This window comes from Mycteria americana, chromosome 2 (genome assembly GCF_035582795.1).
Source record: "Mycteria americana isolate JAX WOST 10 ecotype Jacksonville Zoo and Gardens chromosome 2, USCA_MyAme_1.0, whole genome shotgun sequence".
Taxonomy (NCBI): Eukaryota; Metazoa; Chordata; class Aves; order Ciconiiformes; family Ciconiidae; genus Mycteria; species Mycteria americana.
Window position 1 is genome coordinate 99,970,862 of NC_134366.1, and position 24,783 is coordinate 99,995,644.

The window sequence follows — 24,783 nt, forward strand, 5'->3', positions numbered from 1 at the left end:
ATGATGGGGATCTTTTTAGCTTATGTTGGATTCATTTTCTTTTCAGTTATGTATATTCAACAAGGACTTTCTACCCAAGGTAAGATCACTTATTGTCAAATACGTGTGTTTGTTTTTCTATGCTAAAACAGACTGAGAACAACATTGGGGGGAGGGGGGGCACGAAGAAGAAAATAAAAAGAAGGAAAACAACCACAATAGATAGGAGATGAAGACACCAAGCATCAGGTTTACATTTAGCTTGAAAATTGTCTGTAAATAGGAACAGAAGTGAGAAGTTTCCCCAAAGTGGCAATAAAACAGGCTTCCTTTACTTGGTTGGAAAGAGCGAAATAACAGGCACCTTGTAGAAGAGTAAAGGGGTGTTGGTGAATGGACATACATGTGTTTGGGTTGTGCATGCTTGTATATATGCATGTATGCATACAATAAACACCTACCCATGCATGCATAATCACTGCATTCAGACCAAGTACCGGATGGCTAAATCTACTGCCTCCCTTAAAATATTGCAGTCTCCTTTCGTGCTGCGTCCCCTTTCCTCTCCGATTATCCTGCAATCCTCAGAGTCAGACCTTCATTTCGATTCTGTGACTATGTGTATTTCTACGCCCCCCCCCAAAAAAAAAAACGGAGAAAAAGACAAAACCGACTTCTTTGAAGACCTCCCCCCCCCAACCCCGTCGCCTTCCTCCCTGCTCGCCGAAAGGCGCGCCTTGCATTCCAAGCAGCCCCGGCGCTGCAGGAACCGGTTGTTTGGGACCTCGAGGCTGCGGCGACGCTGTCAGCACCATGGACAGATCGCGCGGGGCCGACCCTGCGCCCGCCGCCCGCTGCCCCCGCCCGCTGCCCCCGCCCGCTGCCCGCCGCCAGCTGCCCCCGTCCGCTGCCCGCCGCCCGCCGCCTGCTGCCCCCGCCCGCTGCCCCCGCCTGCCGCCCGCTGCCCCCGCCCGCTGCCCCCGCCCGCCGCCCTCTGCCCCCGCCCGCTGCCCGCTGCCCCCGCCCGCTGCCCGCTGCCCGCTGCCCGCCGCCCGCCGCACGCCGCCCGCCCGCCATCCCCTGCTCTCTGCCCGCCGCCCCCCGCCCGCCGTCCCCTGCTCCCTGCCCGCCGCCCCCCGCCCGCCATCCCCTGCTCTCTGCCCGCCGCCCCCCGCCCGCCGTCCCCTGCTCCCTGCCCACTGCCCGCTGTTCCCTGCCGGGAGCTCCCCGCCGGCTTTGCGAGCCTGTGCCGGGCTGCGCTTGGCGGTGCGATCGGGGAGGATGCTGGCAGTATTCCCCTCCGCGTCCCCACACCGCTCACACGCACTGACCAGGAGGGGAGGGAACGACCAAACAAACAAAACTTACAAGCCCCGAATACACAAAATGCACAGTCCTTTTGTCAGCTTAACTCGGCGAGTAGCGATCGCTGACCGGTGAGGGCGGAGGGGGACAGAAAAAGGGACACCGTGAAATATGAAGCTGGTGGCTTTGCTAAGTATCTGTTGCCAAGCACAAATGTAAGGGGAAAAAGAAGTAACACTGGTTGAGTGTATTGCTAAATTATCCCACCAATTCCAGGTTAGCTAGGAAGACTGGAGAAAGAGAGAGAAAGAGGGGAGGAGACAACGAGCAATATTTCCTTCGCATCATAATATGCTCTAGTCAATCTGTAATCTGTAACAATGCATAACAGAAAGCAACATTGCAGGGTCTTTCCAAATTTTCCTCTTCTTGAAACACAGGTTTCACACATTACGCAGTTTGTCTGTAGTCCCCCTCACCTGACTATCATGTTTCATTATGTTGCACAATTTTCAAGTGAGTTCTATAGGAAAGGATGAGAAGGAAGTAAAGATTGACACTGAAAGAAATACTGGTGCCCTGGACTATGTCCGTCAGGATTAGTTTTTAAACCTGGCAGTGGTACACTGAAATGGGCAGATCCTGTGCGTTAAAGGACTGGGATACGGAGGTGAAGGTTAGTTCTAGAAAGTGTCTGCCAGGACTGAGAAACAGAAGATGTATTGCTTCTTGGTCTGATTATGCAAGCAGAGATTCTCAGGAAGAGTAACTAACTAACTCAGGTAAAGCCTTTGAAATGGGCATTTGGATGAGTGGTTGTACCCCGCACCTCAGAAGAGCGCCCGTTCCAACAGCCGCTCCAGACGGCTGTGGAAGGTTTAACAATTCACACGGCTCCAGCTCAGCCCTACAAAATACAATAAATCCATCTGGGGTTTTTTCCCCTCTTCCAAATTGGTCTTGCACAAAATCCCTCAGTGAGTGTGGTGAAATACTGCATTCTGCCCAAGGGTATTTGGACCTAATTACATGAAACTTTACTAGCCCATGGGAGCAAGCAAGGGGGGTCTATAGCATTTCCCATGAGCAGAGCTTAGAGTGTAAAGAAGGTGGATTTGTGCATAAGGGAGGAAAAGCATACTTGCGTGTGAGAGAGACTGGGGGAGATAACGTGTGGGAAAACTGGAAAATCAGAAAAGAGGGGGGGAATGAGGAAAGAAAACAGAGACATTAATTAAAAAGAAAAAAGAGAAAGACAGAAGGAAAAAGGCAACACAAAAACCAGAGGATAAAAAATGAGTAGGTAACAGGAGATCCCAACAGGTTATGAATTTGTTTTGCAGCAAAATTCACTGAGTTTCCCCGAAATGTCACGGCCACTGAAGGGCAGAATGTGGAGATGTCTTGTGCTTTCCAAAGTGGCTCCGCTTCGGTGTACCTCGAAATCCAGTGGTGGTTTCTGCGGGCAGCTGAGGACCAAGAGGCTGGAGCTGAGGTGACAGGCACTCAGGTACTGATCCTCTGCCATGGGGTCCCCAAACCACCCGGGAATGCCATAGGAGGGGGGGTGGAGAGGAAGGGAGGGAAGGAGAGAAAGGGCGGGGGGAAGATGAAGGGAGCAGAGGGAGGTTCTGGAACTCCCCAGGGACTTAATTTTGACCATGAAATAACAGTGCAGGAACCTGCAGAGAAAAATGCCCACCTCGAGGGATGGTGCCTTTGGTGCCTGTCACTCTCAGGATGCATCTAGGGACATTCACACAACCACACAGATTTCCAAAGTCTAAATTTTTTTCTTTTTTTTTTCCTCTTTCATTTTCCCTTTGGAACGCAGCTGTTGAGAGACTGCTCCTTGTGGGATTTTTTTTTTTTTTTTTTTATTTCTCCAGTGGCAAGATCCTACACGTGCCCTCCAATTTACAGCTGGTGCAGTCGAGTTAGCAGCCCTAACTTTGCATGCAGCTGCCACAGGAGGGCACGCACTTGGGGGGGAGCAGGGGGAACCAATGCCCCAAAGAAGCAAAAAAAAAAAAAAAAAATCGCACAACAGCGCAGTTTCAGCCTTCCGAGTGGGACAGAGGGGGCCATGTCCACTTACACTGCCATCCAGGGACGCTCCTCCCCTCCTCCGCTGCCACCTCCGCACCGCTCTCGGCCTTCACCCGCCCCGAAAAGACGCCCACGCGAGTCGGGCGGGCGGCGGGTCGGCGGGCAATGCCCCTCTGCCACGCTGCGGGGGTGCCTCGCCGCCCGTGCCGGCTCTCCCCGGCGCGGCCCGCAGGTGGCACACGCGGCGCGCCGCTCCGCGGGCTCCGCGGCGGGGAGCGGGGCGCGGAGCGGGGCGCCCGCGGCGGCGGGGCGGGGGCCGGCGACCCACGGGGCGCTCCTTTCCCTGCAGGTGGAGCTCTTGCCCGAGCGGGACCTGGACAGCGACGGCACGAAGATCAGCGTAAGTGGCGCCGCACGGCGCGGGCGGGCCCCGCCGGCCGGGAGGGTCCCTCCTGAGCCAGAGCCCACGCCGGGTGCGGCGAGGCCGTCCCCCCACCCCCGCATCCCCCCCCGTCCGCCCCGCAAGCTGAAGCGGGCAGGCGGCCGGCAGCCCGCAGCTCCTTCCTCGCCGGCCCTGGCAGAGGGTGCCGGGACAGCCCTGCCCCACGCAGCCCGCACCCCTGGGCACCCCCCTGGGCATGAAGGCATCGGCAAGCGAGGCCCAGGCAGTAGACCTTCGGCAGACTCTGTTTCCAGCCTGGGCCCATCCTTTTACCTCGTTTTCATTTACCCTGGGCAACTGCTGAGCCTGCCTTTGGCGCTCCAAAGCTGGTTTTAAGGCTGAAATTTGGCCGTGAAGCTGCACGTTCCTTCAGTGGGGTGTGCAACTATTTAAATGGGTGCTTTCCTAGGTTCATATCTGCTGGCAGAAAAAAAGCTCAGAAAGTCTTTGGACAAGACCTCCCTGTTGGGAGTAATCTCCGCTCTTGGCCACTGAGACTTTTTCTTAGGAAAGTGGGGTTCTGACACCAGAGTTACCTATCTGCCGTTTGAAGATTAAACCAGAATGTTGTCTCAACAAAATTATGAGCAACATTGCTTTTGTTGCCTTTGTCCCAGCCTTTGTCCAGGGAAAGCATGCTTTCCTCAGCAGACCCATACCCTGAGTCAGGCACAGCCACAGCCCCTGGCCTCAGAGGAGTTCAGACCCTCCTCCCTCAGCATCCCAGGAAATGTATGGTGGTGGGGTCATGGTGTGGTGCTCACTGCAGTGGAAAGACACAGATACTTAGCAGATACTGCAGCATGAGTATTCCTTATGAGCCCAAAGGGGTTTTCCCTTTCTCAGACACAATCCCTTCGGACGTGCCTTTTAGCTGCAGCCAAGGCTGTAAGTACCAGCAAAGCTTAAAACAGCAAGAGATAGAGGTGAATAATTTCTGTTAAATCCTTTACTCTGCTGCTCTTTGATGCCTACAGATAACTAACCAAGTAATTACAACAGGTCAAAGTGCAGCTAGGTATAGCTGAAGGGCATTTATAAATGGGAATTCAGATACGTTATATTCAAAATGATACATATTCTGGCCATACTTACATTTCCTTTGATACTTCTTACCATGCACTATAACCGATTTGTGTCATGGACCATATCTTCAGTTACATTTGTAGACTATCTTAGAAATGAGGCCCACATGTGATCTTTGGATACTATTCCACTTAGACATAGTGCTAGCAGCCAATTTATTCCTTATCAATACTGGCTCATTCAAAATCCCCTGTGACACAGTACAGGCTGTAAAGCTTGTCCCATCTTTCAAGTTAAAAATCTCTTTCTCTCATTATGTATGATAATAATTAATGATGGGGTATTCATACAGTGTTTTTATAAGCTTGCATAAAGCATTTTATATTTGCAATTAAAAAAAGTCAACATTAGATTGACAGTCTAAATACACAACAAGTGTAACAAACAAATGTAGCCTTCCTTTTTTTCTTTCTTGAAGGCACACACAGAGTCTCCATTAGTACTACTGGAAAGTATCTTCACAAAGAGGAGAGCAAACTTTTAGGTGCATTTAGTAAATTATTTAAAGAAATGGTAAAAGATGCTAAACGTGTTTTTAAACTGTGCTGAAATACACCACTTGTATTGGTTTTAAATTATAATCAGGCATAAATTGAAAACATGCGTACATGCTGACTGCAACAATTTCTAAATTTCAAATGCAAAACCCAAAACAAATTCCAGTTTTCATTAGTGCTATGCAAGACTTAACTTTGCAGATATTGCATGGGAGCAGATGAAGGCAGAATATGACCTACAGATCCTCTTTCCATTTGTATGAAACTTCTTTAATCCTTTTGCTGAATATGAGCTGTTCAGTAGAGATACATTATTATTGAATATGGTTTAAATAACTATCCAGCACTTTCTGTGTAATTAATATTGCATATGTTGTGCCTGAAAGTATGCAATCCATACTTTCAGCTCAGTTTGCCAAGTATAAATTCAGAGCTGGATACAACACAACAGGCTGTAAAGTCCATCCAGTACCTTAAAGCAATAATGTATTCACAAGTATTGCTCTTCAATTTATCAAGCAGGCAGAGTAAGTGCTTTGCCAACACTGGTGACTACAGCATGCCAAGCTATCAGAATCAATGGGATGTATAATCACCAATAACACGTGCCTAGTTTCAATCTAACAATTCTCCATTTTTGTGATCTACCATATATTCATCACCCTGATGTTTCCTCATTGCCTGTCATTGATATGACACAAAGCAACATTTGCATCCATGTTTATGTAATGGTGGAAGTAAACCAGGTAGGAGTTCTTCAAAGCTGAAGTTTTCTGTCCCACCGAATCCCTTTTAACTGGCTTCCTGTGGGGCAATAGATATTAATCCAGATAGAGAGTAATAGCCAATTAATTAAATATAATTCTCTAAAGTGATGAACATACAGAAAGGAATCTGTGTTACCTTTCCTAATGCATCTTAATACCTATCACACATTTCTGGATGCATAATTTACTCATGTGTGTTTTAATTATGTGAGACAAAAATATGTTACATTACCATCAGATATTAAAAGCAATTAAAAATAAATCAGGAGTCTTATTTTAGCTGACAACTTTTAAAATGATCTTGAATATGTGCTACTTGAATATGTGCTGCAGAAATGATATATGGCTTCTAATAAGTACACAATTATATAAAGAGATAAAAGGAACTACCCGACAGAAGATGTCTTGTTATGGTTAAAAAACAAAAAATACCAAAGGTTTGGACATGCCTGAAGGAGACAAATTGAATGTCAAATATGCAGTTTCAATATAGCGAAGACTACAAGCTAATCTAATAAATTGTTATTAACATTTAAATATTGGCAAACATCTCCAACAAAATTGTTAATGCACTAGTTCAAAAACTGAATTATTCAATAAAGCAAACTAACTGGAAAAGTTTAACCAATGAAGTGCACAGATATTAGGTTTATGTAAGAAAGCTCATTAAGAATGTTCATGATCTTAAGCAATTAATTGGAATGAGCATGTTAGTTTGGGTTGTTTGTCTGAGGCCAATTAGCATTTCAGAGCAAACCATCTAAACAGTTTTGGAAAGAAGACATCAGACAACCTCATAGATACAAATAGATACTCATCCTTGATGCAATTTCCCTGCAGTAAGCACAATCACACCACTGATTAATTTGGCACTTGACTTCTCTGGACGGGCTCTACATCGGTAGAGTCTCCCCAGAGAAAGAATAATACCTGACAACATGTTTGTTTGTTTGTTTGTTTTTTTGTTTTCCTGGCAAATTTGCAGACAGTGAAAGTACAAGGGAATGACATCTCCCACAAGCTGCAGATTTCAAAAGTGAGGAAAAAGGATGAAGGCTTGTATGAGTGCAGGGTGACCGATGCCAACTATGGAGACCTTCAGGAATACAAGGCCCAGGCATTTCTCAAAGTCAACGCTAACAGCCACTCTCGGCGAATGCAAGCCTTTGAGGCATCTCCAATGTGGTTGCAAGACATGAAACCTCGCAAAAACATCTCAGCAGCTGTTCCAAGTAGCATCCATAACTCCGCCAATCAGCGTGTGCGTGCCACCTCGAGCCCCGAAGCAGCAGCCAAAATCCCCAAACAAAGTCCACAATCAGGTATGGTAAAGCATTTTGAGCTTTCATTTGATTGCTTACCATCATGTAAAAGGAGGCTAACTCAACAAGGTAACCAGGAATTCTGACTAGGAGGAGTGTGGTGCTCATTTATTCCAACTTCTTTCTGGCTCTATTCCTCCTGCTATCTCCTTACTTCCTAAAAGCTGAAGAATAAGTTTCTGGGCAGAAGAAGCAAAAAGCCTTAAATTCTTTTACGTGGATTTTATCTCTACTGGTTTTATCCACCTAAGGTTAGCTCTCTAATTGAAGCTTAGCTTTCCCTGTAGCATGTGTGGAGAGAGGGGCATGTCAGTGAATGACTCATTTTAAGATGGCGGTGCATGATAAATTAAATAAAACACCCATCCAGAAGTGTTTCTTCCTAAGTTAATTTACACAAGTCACCTAACTTTTATATCTCTAACATTTGGTGAAATTAATCTACTTTTAGTATCAATCCTATTTTCATAAGGAACTTGACTTCTAAATCTAAGCAGACATTAGACACACCAGATTGTTTTTCCATTGTGCAGGCTTTAGAAAGACCATGGGTTTGTCAGAGAATGTCGATTTGTCATCTTCAGCTGCTTCACCATTGGCTTTGAATCAAGCACTGAAATGGCAATGCCTCAATTGTCCATCATGTAGAAATTAACATACTACACATTTTGTTTGGGAGATTTTGTACAACACTGTATACATAACCTATAAGCAATATAAGTCTGCATTTTCTACATTGATACAGTAAAATTCACAGTTACGTAAAGGAGGGTGAATATACAGGAGGTGCAGCTCTTCACCACTGTATGATGGCAATAGAGAGATGGACAGGATAAAAAATTGAGACACGTTGTAAATGATCAAAAATCCTCTGGAAAACAAACTGTGCAAGTTTAAGGGTTTCTGGGTTACTTCTGTTTACACTGAGGGCCCAATGTAAGGCAGGAGATCACAACCTAGCTTAAAATACATAATGGAAGCTAACCTAGTTTCTTCTGATGCACCATTTTTCTGCTAGCAAATGCCATGTCATCAAAACCAAACGGGGAATACAACAAATTTCATAGCACACCTATTGTGAAATCACTTTCATCTTACAGGCATACTATTAGAAAAACATTTTGATAAGGAAAATATATTTCATTACAGACTGGAACAATATGATTATTCATATGAAAATTCTTATTGCTATTAGAAAAGATGATGCACGTAATACCACCAATTTACCTCTGTATATATTTTTAAAATTTATTTAAAAGTTACATTCTCTTTCCCTGAAATGGAGCCACTTTCATTTTTTAGCTCTTCAAAAAAATGTTTAAGCTGTTAGAAGAACAGAAATATTTCAATTGATTTAAAATCATCATTCTACTATGGCTTTCCTTTCAGAGAAATGTATGTATTGCTTATTTTCCATTGGACTCATACATTTCAAAGTAGCAGACTTGTCCATAAAGTGAAAACTCCAGTTTCTGTTCATTTCTATGTGAAATTAATTAAAATAGTCAAAAGTTTATGAAATATGTAGCTACAGACTACACTGCGTTGCAGCCAAAGCGTGCACGCAACAGCTAATCCACTAAATCATTTTGGATATATAATTGAATCTATAATATTGTTTATGTCTTTAGCCCAAGCAATGTCTTGCTTGATTACTGGACATTTTGTTATTTGAGAGCTAGTAGGTTATTACATGGGAAGGTCCCTGTAAAAAAAAAAACCATAGAAAAACTTAATCTCTAATTTTTTCCTTGAGCAAAGATTACTGCAGGTCAAGTACAGACAATCCCAATCATAAATAATTTAAAAATTAAACAGATTAAAATATAATTTAGTTTATTAATTAATTTGTTTTATGATGAAGCACAGATTAATGCTGTATTCATCAGAGGTGAAACTCATCTACTGAAGAAACAAAGAGTGTACCAAGAATCCATATTAGGCTTAATTTCAATTTAACGGTCACTTGCTACACAGTAATTACTGGTGATATTTTTGATGAACATCAGTTTAACTCTTGAGAACCAAGATTTACTTTCCTTTACTTGAGAAAATTTGGGCCTGATTTTCCATCTATGGTGTGATTTGGATTTTAATTGCATTTTACACTTGCTCTACACCAATAGAAATACCCACGGGAGCACAAGGCAGTGGGGGTTTTTAGCTCTATGTAACTTAGAGGAGCAACTTCAGCTGAGGAAGGAGAGACATCAGTTGTGAGACCTCAGAAAAGCAAAAAGGAGGTGTCAGAGACAGTAATAGTCTTTCTTGTTATGATATCAAATCGACACAGTCTCCTTATACTGTCAAATGAGAAACTCTTCCCTTCTTCAACATCAAGCTAACTATATATGCATGCACAAGGCTGCTGTATGATCACACTACATGTAAGCAATGTATCCATCCAGCTTGGAACACAGAAACATGATTGAATACAAATTTATCATTATTAACCACATGTTTGTATTTGAAAGACATAGGGAGTGATTGTGATGTGTTCCTTCATGTTGAGTAATACCTTGACTTCAGCAACATTGTTTGAAGAGAGAAATACTATTAACCATAGGTAATTGTATCAAATATTCTTCAGTATTAGAGAGCCAGTGCATAGTTATTGGCAAGCAATAAATTTTACTGCCATGCTCACAAACTATTGTGGAATACGTTTACAGCAGAGGGAAACGTGACACTGCAAAATTATTGGGAAATCTGTATTCAGCTGTTTCTGAAGAACTTGACTACTAATATAAGAAAGATTGACTCTGATTATATGAATATTTTGTCCCCAAAATTTATTTTTGAAAGGTAGATAGCACTCTACTTAAGTCCTTCTATCCTGAAGCACACTGCAGAATTTCATTTATTTCTTAACGATAGATATTTAATAGGTAGCTCTAGAAAAGCAGTTTACAGTCACTGCCATTTTAAAATATCAGCATTTCCCAACTGAACAGATATTTCTGCCATTCTCTGCTTTTACTCAAAAGTAAGAATATCTGTGATAACTATGAGGGAACTATATAGCCAGGGCTGACAAATTAAAGTGATATGAGGTCCATTCAGCATTTTGCGCTGCTCTGAAAAATGCTATGTGAGTGTAAAAAAGATATTTGTTATTGTTAGTGTAATAGAGATTCAATACAGGAAGAAACAGCTAAAGAGAACATCTCCCACAGACAGTCTTCAGATAATATACTGAGAAGCGCTAAATGTCTACCTCAAAGTCAAAAAAGTCAGGAAAGCAAAAGTCAAAGCTAACACAGCTTGACCCTTTCATTTCATATTCATGGGCTGCAGCAAATGAAGTAAGCCATCACAGCTTAACAGGAATCTGAGTAATTTGACAGGCAAATCTGTATATATCCAGAAAATGTCCTATGTAGGTGGAGTGACAGACATTTTTTGTCTGCATAATTCATAACAACGTATCTTAGTCCAAAGGTAAGAGTACAGAGTTATCACAGAGCCTTGTAACGCTAAGCAGTGTTTCAATTAACTGAGGTCCAAGAGCTGCAATGAATTCAGGTAAAAGGAAGCTAAATAATCTACAGGCTGCACCAAATCTCACTGTTTCATGGATATAAATCTAGACAAACTCTGTTACCTGCGTTCAAGTCACTCAACATTTATAGCAACACGAAGGGCTGCAGAATTTGATGTGCTGAGAATGTGTATATCCCTCAAACTCTTCCTGTTCTGCCAATGCTCTGTGAAAGCACTCAAAACCATTAGTTGCTTTTCAGACTCAAGACGATCAGGCTCAGAGAACTCAAGAGGAATAGCTACAAATGAAGAAGTGACGTTTGGTCCGTTTTCTGACTGCTTACATACAGACTGCACATTTCTAGCAACTTTTTGTTCTTTCCTGAAGTAAGAAATTCAATTATTGACCTAACTGCATGCCAAAACTGTTCCTGTGATGATGGCAGAGTTGCAGTGAGTGACTTGAAAAGGAGCACAAAGGAGAAGGTGGTCCTTACCTGTGAAAACGACCTGGATTCTTGGCATCATAAACCACACTGAGAAGCTGATCATCAGGTGTGAATGCAAAAGAAGAGAATGAAAACATATTTGTTCAGTCTGTTGATGCTGATAAACTGATGACATTCCTTCCAGCCCCCATTTTTATCTACAGAATCCAGGAATCTTTTATTATCAACCTATTGTAAGCACAAATTTTATGTCCAGTTTGGAATCTTCTGGGATATAAACCAACTTCTGTGTTGTTTTCTTTTTTTTCTTTTATGTTACATCTCCTCTTAAAGTGAAGGGATAAAAAGTATGCTCTAGCCTTCACCAAGGTGACAGCCAACATTACTGCCTTCTTCACTAAGAGAAAGACTGGCTTTTCTGGATGCTGTTTCAGAAACTGAGAGTACCCATAAGGCTGGGAGGCACCAACTGTTACTGTGATTGTCGCACAGCAAAAAGTCAAGTCTCTGTTTCCTTAGGACTACATTAAAGCAAAAGCCAAAAGTATCCATGAAAGTTTTGTTCTTCTTGTTCTGAACCTTATTCAGCTGTTCTCAGAAATTCTTGCAAAAAGATGATGCAAGGACTATCCCATTTTACACCTGTATACACTACAATCTCTGTTTTTACTTGAAACTTACACTTTGGTTCTCTCTTCCTGAAATGAAGCCACTCCACCTTTTTTAGCTTCTCTGAAATAATGGAATAAATTCTAACCATGTTCATTGATGTAGCCCTATTAGCCGGTTAGTTGTTGACCTTGAAAGTATAAGCATCTTTTGGGAAGTACTAATCTGCTCCAAATAACTTCGTTGACAAAACAATGTCTTAACAGCAGCTAAACCCCTTTTTCTAGGCCAGGATTTCCAATGCAGAATGAACTCACTACTACCTTATGTTTCTTTCAAAACACCGACACCTTAATTTCTTATATGTGCATACTTACTGATAGAACCAAATGCATGCAAGTATTTAAGCTCCTGTTCCTAGTGCTGAGTCCAGCTGAACCCAGTAATAAACAGTTTTCGGTGGGTCTGCAGTTCTAACTCCTGTCACAAGCAAAATAGTATTTACTTTTTGTAACCATCCCTTGCTGCCATTGCGAATCACTGATACTACACCACTGTCACCTTTCTATTAATTTCTATTCCTCTTACAAAAACACAGGTTCAGGAACTAAGAAGAGAAAGCACTCGCCAACCAATATGTGTTCATTTTTGTTGTTCTACAAGTTTTAGCAGTTATGCAATCCCACATGCCCATGGCAGACTGAGTATTGGGTATGCTTAGTTTCAAACATATCCTCTCTGAAATCAGAGATATTATTTTCATCCTTAGTTATGCTCATGGTTAAGCACTAATACTGAATCATAGAAGAAAATAATGGTCTTCTCAGATTTCTTGAGATAATCATGGATTCTGTCCTTAAACATATGATATCTCCACTGTAAACATATTCCTGTAAAAGTGATGGTGTGTGGAAAGAAATGTTAAATAACCTTAGCTAATCACAAGCAGGGATAAGAGGGAATTTGAGAAAGCAGGTAGTGGCAGACTAGAAACAGCCTACTACAGGAAGGGGGACTCCATGGCAGATTTCCATTTTTATTATTCAAACATAGCCTGGACTGCTCTTAGGTAATTGCTTTTTCAGATACCGTACAGGTTATATGCATGAAAACATGGAAAACTGTCTTTGGATGCTGCACTACATATTTGCCTCCTATGAAGCCAATCCAGAAACAGTGAGGACAGACTCAGCAGCAACTGCATGCACAAAGCTTAAGAAACTAATTTTGCCCTTTCTCCATCTACATTGTTGTTTATCTACACACATGTATACTGAGATCTTTCCTATTCTTTTAGCAACCTTACCAGTATATTTCACTGTCCATCTGCCATTGCTATGTATGCACTTAATCCCATCTCTTCATTTCTCTTAGCTATTTAAAAATGGACCTTTCAGACTCAGGTCACCTTTAGAACAAAACTGATATATGAAGATCTGGTAGGGGACCCCACAGGAGTTCCCTTAGTAGCAGAATCACAGTCATTCTGTTCTACATGCCTGATAAAACTTTCTTTGGTAATTAACCACTGGAAAGATTGCAGATGGGCCACACAGAGAAGAAAAGAAAGGAAGAAAATAAAAATGCGGGGGCGGGGGGAAGCTGTTTATGAGTTGTTTGTCAGCTCACTCAAATTGCTTTTCATTGCTACACAATCAGGCAGCTTGCACTGGGTCATCAGAGATTGCAGCATATGTGACAGGGCCTGCTCTTGAAATAACTGATGGGATTTCCTTGCTTCAGAACACAACCCATTTGTTACTTGACACATATACAGCAAAGCAGAGGACATTTTTACTTGTTTCAGATGAGAAGCAGGAAGTTTCCTGACTATGGTGCCCTACTTCATTATGAAAATCCTTTGCATCACTTAAAATTAAAAAGAATGGGTAAATTATCTGCTGGTTGGAATGGATACAACTGTGCTGAAGCCAAAAGAATGGCATTCCTTTACAGTAGCAAAAAATTTGGCTCAAGCATGAGGATGAAGATTAATTTTCTTCTACTCATAAAGTGAGAGTGAATTATAAGAAGAATCTAAGCTTTACCCAGCTTGTACCACCTATAGAAGTTTAGGACAGTGAAGCTGTCTGGGAGCAGAATGAAGGGAAGGAAAATACCTGAAAACTGCTATTTTCAGTTCATTCAGATTCAGGAGGAGGGGGCGTTCTTGGTGGTGGGTTTTGTTACTTCAGGTTTTTTGTGTGTTTTTTCTTCAACTTTAATCAACTTTTTTCTATCACTGTTTATCTTTGAAACCTTAGGCTGGACTAGCTAGAAAGCTCAACACTCTTAGTATTTTCTTATTCTCTGGACAGGGATTTTCCATTTGATTAAATAATTCATGAGCTTCAAAGATATTCCAGACCCATAACCTTCTTTACAGCTACAGTAATAATCAATTAATCCTGCTTTGCTGATGATAAAGCTGGATGTCGTTTGAAGAGCAGCTGATGATCTTTCCACTGGCCTTGTGAAGAGGAGACTCTGCCCCAAACCCTTCATTTTGCCTTATTGTAAGGAAGTTGCCATCATACTTTTTGGCAGCGCAACTTGCTATCCTGTCTGTGTGTGGGTGTTCCAGTCTGATCCACCTCACTGAAGTTTGTTCCCCCACCTACTGACAAATGCTACTGCCTTGGAACAAAGCTGCCTAATGTGCTGAGAAGAATAACAATGTGAAAGTTAACTGCCACAGCCAGTATTCCCAGTGCTTCATACGCATGATCTGTGTGTACATCAACAGCAACAAAAATGCAGGCAGCAAGTCTGGATGCTACTTCTGCTGCCAGTCCTATTTCCACTGCTGTTATTCCCTCAGCTGCTGCTGCTGTTGCCTGTGACACTGACTGAAGCTTTTGGCCACCAAATCACAGCCATAGGGCTATAATGACTATAGAAGTGACAGCTACATGACTACAGAAGATGGTGTATCTATCTCCAGTTCATTCTGTGCAGCTGAAAAAAGAGTTAAAAGGGCAAGAAGTTTTGTCAAAGAGCAATAATAAATCAATTATGAAGCCAAGAACTAGCAGTAGGTCTCATAGAGAGCTAGGCATTCAGATGGTGCAAAGCCCTTTAGTAGAATAATGCTGTTTGAGAATATGGCTACATAGCATTGTGCCTCTCTGAAACTCTGCCAAAATAACAGGTCGATTACCTATTTTGTACTCTGTTGAATTATTCACATACATACAATATATACTGATCAGTGACCATCTTATACCTGAATAGTCTTTGAATAACGATGAATGACATTTCATGATTATGATTGATCCCACGTCTCAGAACTGTAATGAGACAGGTAAAAAAATCTGAAATAAAATAAAAATTCAACAATATAGAATGTGAAGGAGATAGAATTAATACAGGACTAGGCACAAATACCTCAAGCTTCATTCTCACAATCCACCATTTTCGAACTAGTGCACTGTGGTTGTAGGGGTGATAATGTAATTTTTTATTTGTATCACAGTAATAGCAAGGGTGAAGGCTTTGGCTTGTGAACTCTGATTTAGCTCTTACAGTTTAAAATGTTGCCACCCAAAGTCTCTGTCTTGCCCCAGTCAGCAGTTATTGCCCCAAACCTGGATGGCAGAAGGAAATAGGTGCCTGCTCCTCAGCTCTCCCAGTTAGAAGTGTTGAGCATTAAATTAAGCCTCTATGACAGCTAATAAACTAAAACATCAGGTTGTTAAATTGAGCTAGATGAAGAGATGGCATGGGGTTTGCTTGTCTCTCTCCTACTATTGGGGGTTTAATTTCCGTAAGAGGGGGAGGTAGAGACATGAAGGCACTATCATCTTAAACTGCTCCAGCTAAAACCATTAAGAGCTCATGAGTCATAGCCCTTAGACAGAGTTATGTTCTGTTAGTCAGAGGCATTGTTCTAATCTCTATAACAACTGCATCATCCACCAGGCAAACAAAGGATCAGAAGAATGGTCCCTGCCTCAAAACACTTACCATCTAGGAATCAGACAGAAGAAAACAGACTCATCCAGTCGGATGGGTACAGATAAATGGGAGCTTAGCTGAGTTCCATGAAAAAAGCTCTTATATAAATGATATAAATAGAAGGAGATCAGGTTGACTGTATGTCAAACATAAGCCTAAGCAGTGTCAGGTGTGAAAAGCGAGAAAAGGGATTGAATATCTCATGCTGAAATATTTACAAAGAATGATAATTTTCCTTCTGTCTCTGTTATAATAACCCTCTTTGTATATGTTTTTCTTGATATGACAGTGCTGTTGAAGATGATAGAGTAATATTAAGTATCATTCCACTTAAGATTTTTTTCTGATAGATGAAAGGATGAACAGGATGCAAAAAAGACAGGAGGAAAAAGATGAGTTCAATTCTATTTTTCTTCAAATACAACTCTTGTTGCAACTTTATGGTATCTTTCAGAAATGGCTCTGTTAACAGTTTAATTACCATGTGGCATATATCAAATATACGCACATTTATATACATTACAAAAATACTGAGCAATTTGTGCTGGAGCCATGTTTAGTTACAACAGCAGAAGCCAGTTACTAACAAAAGAGTCAATTCAAGAAGAATTTTTCCTAAGAGCCTAAGTTCCCGCCTTCATTCAGGATGGGGCATAACTATATGCAAGTAAATGGGTGAGGATGGGTTACCACAGGACAGTCACAAAAAACTGCATTTGCTTTGGAATCAGCCATTTCATAAAGATAAATAGAAATGCACTGGTTTATATATTTTTTCTGTCACACATTAAAAAAAAAGTCTAAGATATTTTATATCCATGGTTTTCAGGGACAGGATGAGAGAGAAAGGTGCCCAGTGCTGATAAGAGCATTCTGCCAGTGGTTCTCAAACAATACCAATTAATCAATTAGGGCCTGAATTTGCTTGAGCTTGCCCCCGCCCCCCCCCCCCCCCAACTTTTAACTGTTGCAATGGGCACTGGATATTGGACTGCTTCTCACACTAGTTTTATTTACATAGCTAACATTGGTGTTTCACAGACTATTTGCAAACACCTCCCTTAGCAACCCTTTTCCCAAAAAGTACTCTCTCACTGAAATAGAAACAGCTGAAGTCAATGCATTACTTATACATGTGAAAAGATATTCAATGTAAAGGAAAAAAAACCCAAACCCACAAACAAAAAAACTTTAAAACTTTAGTTGGTGTGACACCAACTAAAGAGAGGAGGAGAATTAGGATATCTGTTACAAATGGCTGATGCCTGAACATTTGTGACTTGAGAGCCCCAGGTAGGCAGAATGTCATTCTCCTAAGAAAAGAAAGTCAGTCAGGGAAGTTTGAGTATCAAGATAAAAAAGCTTCCACAATATAATAAATATATAGTGATGGAAGTAGTCGTAGTTGTACAGCCACTAAACAATTCAGAGACATCAAGAACTCACTATAGCCTTGGCTGAACACATGAAATTTGAGGTATCTGAGCACTAAAAAAGTTTTAAGCTGCTAGAAGGAAGAATATACTTCTGGGTATATCTACAACTGAAAGCTGTGTGCCTTAGGTTCAAAAATCATTTTGACTCTGACACAGTCTACCCCACATATCACCTGCAGAGACAATTCATCTACACTTCATTTCAGCGAACGGGTATCTAACTTACTGCTACTTTACTACTCTAAACTTGTTTATGAAAGTATCACATGAAAATGCTAGGGCAATTAAAATTTCAGAACCTAAATTTTTGATAGGATGGTCTGTCCAGATAGCTAGACTCACTTTCAGACCAAAACAGCCTAAATAAGTTTCCAAGAGGCATAAGCATGTGAACAAAACTTAGGATCACTGCTACAGAAATGAATGACACTCATGAAGCCAATGCAAAACTGTATCAGGATTTCCTAATCATGCTAGTATGTAAAATATTATTTAGTCCTGAACTACTTAACACAATTTAAACAGAAGGAAATGCACTGATGAGAATGGAAATTGTGAATTACAGGGTAAAGGACATAGGAGAGAGCAAAAATTACACTAGAGGTGGACTAAGCCAACTACACTATCCAGTTCATCTTCCTGAAAAACCGTGTTCAAACTCAGCAGTGATTTTTGGCTATTTTCATCAGAACACTATGAAAATCTATAAATGTTAATGCACTTCCCATTTCAGTTATATGTTTAGGGATCTCACCCCTCCCTCCTGCCTGTTCAAGGTAAAAGGATGAAAGGGTCAGATAATTTTGATGATCTCATTTTCATCTTTGAGAATGACATTAGAGATCATTTTGGCTTCTTCATAGTGCAGGATGGCCCTGTTAGGAAGCCTGTTTCTAGTCAAGGGTTTAAAGAATGAGAGATGAACAAGAGCATTGTTTGAAGAACTGAAAAGAAAACCATGACTCTCAGATGTGTTGCAGAGGAAGAACAAGATTTAAATATTTCCCTAGATATGGGTTGGTGTAAGGGATGATGTAGAAAGTGGCCTGAATGTAAATCCCATGTTTGTCCGCACCAGTGTACCTGAAATTCTACTTCTGTACATCTTGGCATTGTGAAATTGCAGAAGTCATTCAAAGTCCCACTCTTCTTCCTTTCTGCCTTCATACTGCTATCTGTTGTCCTTTTATAGATTTACTATGGCTTGTTCTGGACCGCTGCCTGAAGCCAAGTATCATTTTGCTACATGCTACCTATATTTGAAGTCTGCTCAGGTTTTTCCTTTCCCAAGTATTTCCATCTCGAGCTTGCGTTAGAACGTGGTTTTAGGTGTAGCTGGCAGCAAGTTAAAGGCCGTGACCTGCCTTAGCCCAGAAAGAGCTCCAGGTGTTATTGTGGCTCAAACCTCTGGCACAATTCTCTCCTCTACTCAGGGTTGGAAAATTGTCACTTTCTTTTGCCCCATGACAGGACTGAACACCTCTGTTCGCCCGGGTGCCTTACCTAGTGAAAGCTAGGGAATGAACATCCATCTAGGATCCCATCCCTCTTCCTCACCTGCTCTTCTGGGCATCACTGGCAGAAAAGATGAACAGAGCTACACGCTGGACGTAAAGTCTAAGTAGACGTCATGGACATTCAATACATAACTTATTCTAAATTTCCATCAATTTGGAAGCAGTAGTTTTCTTCCAAAATGAAAAAAAATTCAGAAATTGAGAACTTTTCTTCTGGTGTGTAAGATGAATCATTTGCCCTGTGTGGTATGTTTGCCCAAGACAGTGATGAGCAATTCACACTATTTTAAGCTGACTACTATACAGCCAGTGGAGAAAGATGAACTGGAAGCCTAAGCAAAAGTAGCTACATTAGGAGGCTTGAATATGATACTTACTGCTCGTCTTTTGTCATTCAGCTCCCCAAAATCAAACACAGGTGACTGAACCTTAAAATACACATGAGAAGTAATTACCCTGAGGAGGGAAAGGGGAACCTTACATTTGTGGAAAGGAAATTTTCTTCCTGAGTGTGTGTATATATTCCAGCGGTATAGAAGAGCTATAGGTAACTGTGATTTCTGCAATTCAGAGCAATAAAAACGATACCAGTTGCTAGGCCAGAGAGGAAGAATCTATTTATTTAAAACCTGTGTGAGACATATTCAAATAAAACTTCGAATAAAATCAACCATACTTGGTTTCACCTATCTTTAAGGATGTAAAACTGCTAACGTCTTCCAATAAATCTTATGGTTCATTAATATCCCCAGTAAAATTAAGTCAGGTATTGCATGAACTTTTACTTACTTTATATGGAAATAATGCCAAATTATGATTTCATGTGGTTTCAACTGGGGCTGACAAGAAGGCTATTTCAAATCTAACACTATAACGCAAAGCCAAGTGTTGCAAACCAGGCACTTAAAGATGGAAAATAACAGCACAAATTCCTGAAAAATGAAACTTCCAAGGTTTCAACACCTTTGTGATTTCAGAAACCAGTAGTACAACAAAATTAATTCATGTTCAGCACAAACTGAATATATGTCCCCCATATATATGCAGGGATAGTTTGGCATCATGTAATACATACAGAGAATCTAGGATGGACTTTTGTGTGACTGGCTGTATTTCTCCTGTACTGGTCAGCACAAAACCAGGACTCTACTCAGGCATTAGTCTTCCCTTGTGATCAGTGGCTAACTAATTAAAGGAAACTCAAGGATACCCTCACTAAACTTATATGTTTAGTAAAATATTAAAGCAGTGCTGTTGAATTCACAGATTTGTTCTGTTATTTATAAGATGATAAACTACTCATTGTAAGGATAACTGTAAGAATCCAGTTTTCAGAGGCTTTGACGGGTATTGAGGTTCAGAGTGCAGGAGGCTATTACATCCCAGAGACCTCCCAAACCTTAGCAAGCACAAGGAATGCCAAACTTGCTAAACTTCAACTCTTGCAGATGCAAACTACTTGAGACATGGTGGTGAACCATGTAAGGTACTCTTACAAATAGGGGATGCTAAAACTGTAGGGCCTGAGGCAGCTGCTTAGTTTACAAATCAGTGTTTTATCCAGTTGTGAAAAATAAATGGGCAAAATTGTGAAACCAGTATTTGCTTTTCTCTGCTTGCATCCCAAAATCCCATGTATTTTTACACAAATTTTATCTGATCAATATCATAGCGAAAGCAAGGAATTACAGTAATTCAGACGTGCAATGAGTAACTATTTTTTTGATCAATTAGGGTTTACTAACAATTTATAACTTCTGCTGGCTTTATTTTGTACTTAGATGCTCTAAAATTAATCTCATTAACAGAACAAAATTGAGATTTAGCTATTTGGTCCATACACTGTGAGCCATGAAATATGGTTCAGCATTTGTGACAGAGATTATTTTATTATTTTAAATACTAAGATCACAATTATTTATCACTATTGTTTTTTCTCTGTTTTCCTAGCATTTAAGTAAACTGCATATTTAAATAAATTACAGTTTCAAAGAGTTTAATGGCATGAACTACTCTTTCATGCTGTTGCACAGAAACTTATCTCATAATCACATGCCTTTGGCAACACAGCATTTGTTTACAGGAGAAGGCCAAGTATTTAATGGACATTTGCTCTTTTGGATGTATGTCAGTGGCAGGAAACAAAAGACAACACATGGGCATTTACATCTCACAGGAAGAATTTAACTGGATCCCAGTGACTGATAGGTCAAAACATGAGAATCTCTGACCCACACATCAAGTAGAGTTTAACTAATAATGTAGAAATAATATATGCGTACATAGTACCATTCTTCTTCCAGGTTACTGTCTTTGAGGGTAACATAATTGTAGTCCAGCTTTGCCCAATGTTCTTGATCTGCAATACAATCTCTTTTAGCTCTCATTATGTTAATTAGAAAATAATGTTAGAAATGGCAAATGAGTAATCGATTTAGCAAATCCACATCTAGATTGACAGGTTTTTACTTATATTACCGTGCTTACAGTTCTAGTGATACTATTTAAGTCCTGGTCAGAACTGTACACCAAAACCACATCTGCATGAAAACTCTGAATTTGGATACTCTGTATTTTCAAGACATTTGGATTTGGATTCTGATCTGTACTTCAGCTCTGACTTAAGTCTAAAAATAGTGAAACTAAATCTTTGATTTAAACACCCTATGACTTTTAGATTCACAGTCAAAGTGGAAATTTCTGACTATTTCTGGTCGCTTATCCTTTACTAAGATGGAAACCAAAGTAATATAATACGAGAAAATGACAGAATAGAAAAAGGATAAAATCTAAAAAGGCTGGTTTTGGTTTTGCTATGTTATTATTCTACATTTGCAGCTTTCACCCTTCCAAAATCTAAAGAAATACTTGGCTTCATGAGAGAACAAATACGGTTCCTTTGCACACCTCCAGAAAAAAAAGTGAAACCCGAGTATATTTAAACTCCAACTGTATTTCATAAAGAATCACTGAAAAGATGAGAGTGCACCTAATAGTCATATATGTCACTGTATATTGCAAGTCAATTTTATTGGGGGTGATATATTACTGAAAATGTATCAGTTTGGGTTAGACAGCATTTTGGAAATTATTAAGCCAGTAAATACAGACCTGATATGACATGAGGATATATTAATCAGTTCCCAAAACCATGCAGAGGACACTGTTTATGACAGTGATTTCCAACAATCCTAACAGCTTCTTTCTTCACCTAGAAGCTGAAATTCTTTTAGTTGTATTTCCCCTAATTTTTTCTCATGTGTTCAGTATTGCTTTAGCTTGTACTTACTGCATGTACTCTAACCTAAATCCCTTGCAAGATAAAGAAAACAAACTTGCTGTTTACAGAACATGCATGTAAAACGTGATATGAATTGGAGGGAGGTTGTGATTTACGCAGAGACTGAACATTATGAATAAAAAGGTTGTCATGTGTATGCAATATGTGACCCCTAATGTGGGGATCTACAGATTGTCATATTGAAAAAAAGCAAAATGAAACAAAAATCAAAGAATGCTTTGCCTGCAAATATTATGGTGCTGCTTTTCCCACCATGAAATAGTTTAAGTCAAACCTATTTTGTATTATACTGTTTCTCTTCCACACATTACAGCTTTCAAATTCTCAAATTATAATGCCATTAATGGTTAAAAAAGCTCTTTTAAAAAATATCCATGAGGCTCTTCTGAGTATTTATCCTTATTTGCATTGTACATATTTTGTGCAGAGGAAATGTATCTCCAAAGACTTCTTTAGAATTGTCTTGAGCAGCGTATTTCTCTAGTTCAATCAAAAAAAAGGTAAATGGAATAAAATGAGTGAAAATAATTCAATGCATCATGAAATGATCTAACACTAACAAAGATTCTAAGTTCTGCTAGCCTAGTTAGGGAAAGAAAAGCCTTTTTAAAAATCTGTCAAATTACAAATTTTACACCTTATATGAAAGAGCGAAGAAAGACATGTTGCAGTAAAACCAAAACCAGAAACTGAGCTTGACCCTTGGGCGCAAGCTTGTAAATACTACCTGTATGAGAACAACCCACAGGAAGAAGTTACAGCAATTTGCTTGTGTGTTTGCTAGCTCCTAATACAGAGCAGGTGTTTTGAGAAACCCAGCAAACTACTGCGGTGTAGTACAGGTAGGCTGGCATTATCAGATGGCCAAGAAAAAAGTAGGCTTCCCACTCCTGTCTAGGTTCAGTAGGAACTAAGCTCAGAGTTCCCTTGGACTTCTCTGAAAATCTTAGTAATGTCTTTGAGACATGTTTCCGTATAAAAGTTAGTATTCATTTAGAAATTCAGTTCACACATGGATAATTGAAATATCACTGTTACTTAGAAGCTCTTGTGTGTGTGACAGAAGACTAAGAGTTTTATGGCAACTACTATGTATGCAATGTCTCACGCCATGTATTTACAAAAGGAAGCAGTGTTCAGAGATCTCGGATTTAGTTTAATCCCCTTTTTTGAAGGGGAAAATTTACTAAAGATAGGACAGAAATAAGTCTTGCTACACTTAGAAACATAGTTAGCAGATACAGATAAATGTTTTACTGATAAATGTCTGAAAACTTTAAAAAATGAGCATTTGCCTTGAGTTTTCTTTTTGTTTTCATTGTGTATATTCTTGATGAGAAGATAAATGTGCTTTTTGGGGCTGCAATGGAATCCAGCATTCAGTTTAATATTAGATTCTTTACAAAAATAGCTTATACATGATTAATATATTTTTAAAAAATAACCAGTTATTAAAAGTCCAGCATTATTATGGACTGCTTATAACACCTTTATTACTTTGTTATAGAATTGATGCCTGTAACCATCAATAACATTCATCGTTTTCAAGTATACAACACAGCTATAAACTCTATTAATCATGCATTAACCTGTTATAACTGGAACTTTTATTTATAGTGTAACCAAATTAAAATTATGGTTTTCACTTCAAGTAATATGCTTCAAATTCTGAATGTAATTCTTGATGATATAGGGAGTTATCAAGCACTGAGACTTAGTATGTAAGATGTCTAAATACTCATATCCTTGGTGTACAAACATTTCAGTTTAATTAATCTAGTTCTGATTGTTTTTATTCGGATAACATACTTAAGATATAAAGTCATGTTTTTAGAAATAATGATATGTACCATTGTTTTCATAGCTTTCTAAAAAGAAAAAAAATCTGGGAAAATATAATTTCTCAAGAATAAATACTCCAAACCTTTTAGCATTCCGTTTCCCCGTTGTAAATAGGACAGCCATCTCCTCTGTTTTACAAGCAAACACTCTTTAGCCACTAGATGACTTTTTTGTTAGCAGTCAATGATGTGATGCTGGAAATGTTTTTGTAAAGAACACTCTGAGGTGGAAGGTGTTTGGGTTTGTTCCTCTTGGTCTATGGTTTCACTGGATAACATTGTTTAAAAAGACAGACGAGAAACAAAAGCAAAGCAAAACAAACAAAAAAAAACCTCCCTGGGACTGAAATACTTTGTATGTGTTGTTATTTGCAGTGCATGCCAAGACATTCATGGGCACCAGAGCCAAGCTGGCGAGCTAATTAAATATATAAATGTATGTGTTTAAAACAGCCTTATAAGGAGCATTGGAAATCTGCAAGATGAGCGAATATCTTATAACTTCTTCCGCAGGTGCGAGGATAGCTACAAGCCATGGACTTTCTGTCCTGCTTCTTGTTTGTGGCTTTGTGAAGGGTGCTTTGCTTTAATCTAAAAGTGCTGACTTTTTCCAATATCACTTTCTCTTCTTAAAGCAAAGAGCAAATCGCCTGTAAAATCCACGGAGCGGACAGCAAAGTTGACCCTAACCTCCAACCACCACTCTGCACCCAATGTACTCTAAATCTCTACACAAGGAGCAC

General features: G+C 40.1%; 1 protein-coding gene and 1 long non-coding RNA gene across 7 annotated transcripts in view; one reads left to right on the forward strand and one right to left on the reverse strand.

The window, feature by feature from the left end:
* Nucleotides 1–24,764, forward strand: VSTM2A (V-set and transmembrane domain containing 2A). 2 transcript variants are annotated; one of them, XM_075495659.1, is made up of 5 exons: nt 1–79; nt 2,628–2,794; nt 3,683–3,733; nt 7,111–7,447; nt 24,676–24,764. In XM_075495659.1, the coding sequence occupies exons 1-5, from the start codon at nt 1–3 to the stop codon at nt 24,762–24,764; spliced, it is 723 nt and encodes a 240-aa protein (XP_075351774.1). The 2 variants fall into 2 exon arrangements, with proteins under 2 accessions (XP_075351774.1, XP_075351775.1); XM_075495660.1 differs by lacking the exon at nt 24,676–24,764 and adding an exon at nt 24,554–24,630.
* LOC142405924 (uncharacterized) overlaps nt 1–24,783 on the reverse strand; it is a 757,404-nt gene that overhangs the window by 546,551 nt on the left and 186,070 nt on the right. The window lies entirely within an intron of this gene.

Excerpts from the sequence above, each read along its gene's own strand:
- VSTM2A (XM_075495659.1), top strand. The coding sequence starts at position 1 with ATGATGGGGATCTTTTTAGCTTATGTTGGATTCATTTTCTTTTCAGTT. Across the intron at positions 2,795-3,682 it reads CTGAGGTGACAGGCACTCAG|GTGGAGCTCTTGCCCGAGCG; the intron begins GTACTGATCCTC and ends CTTTCCCTGCAG. Across the intron at positions 3,734-7,110 it reads GCGACGGCACGAAGATCAGC|ACAGTGAAAGTACAAGGGAA; the intron begins GTAAGTGGCGCC and ends GCAAATTTGCAG.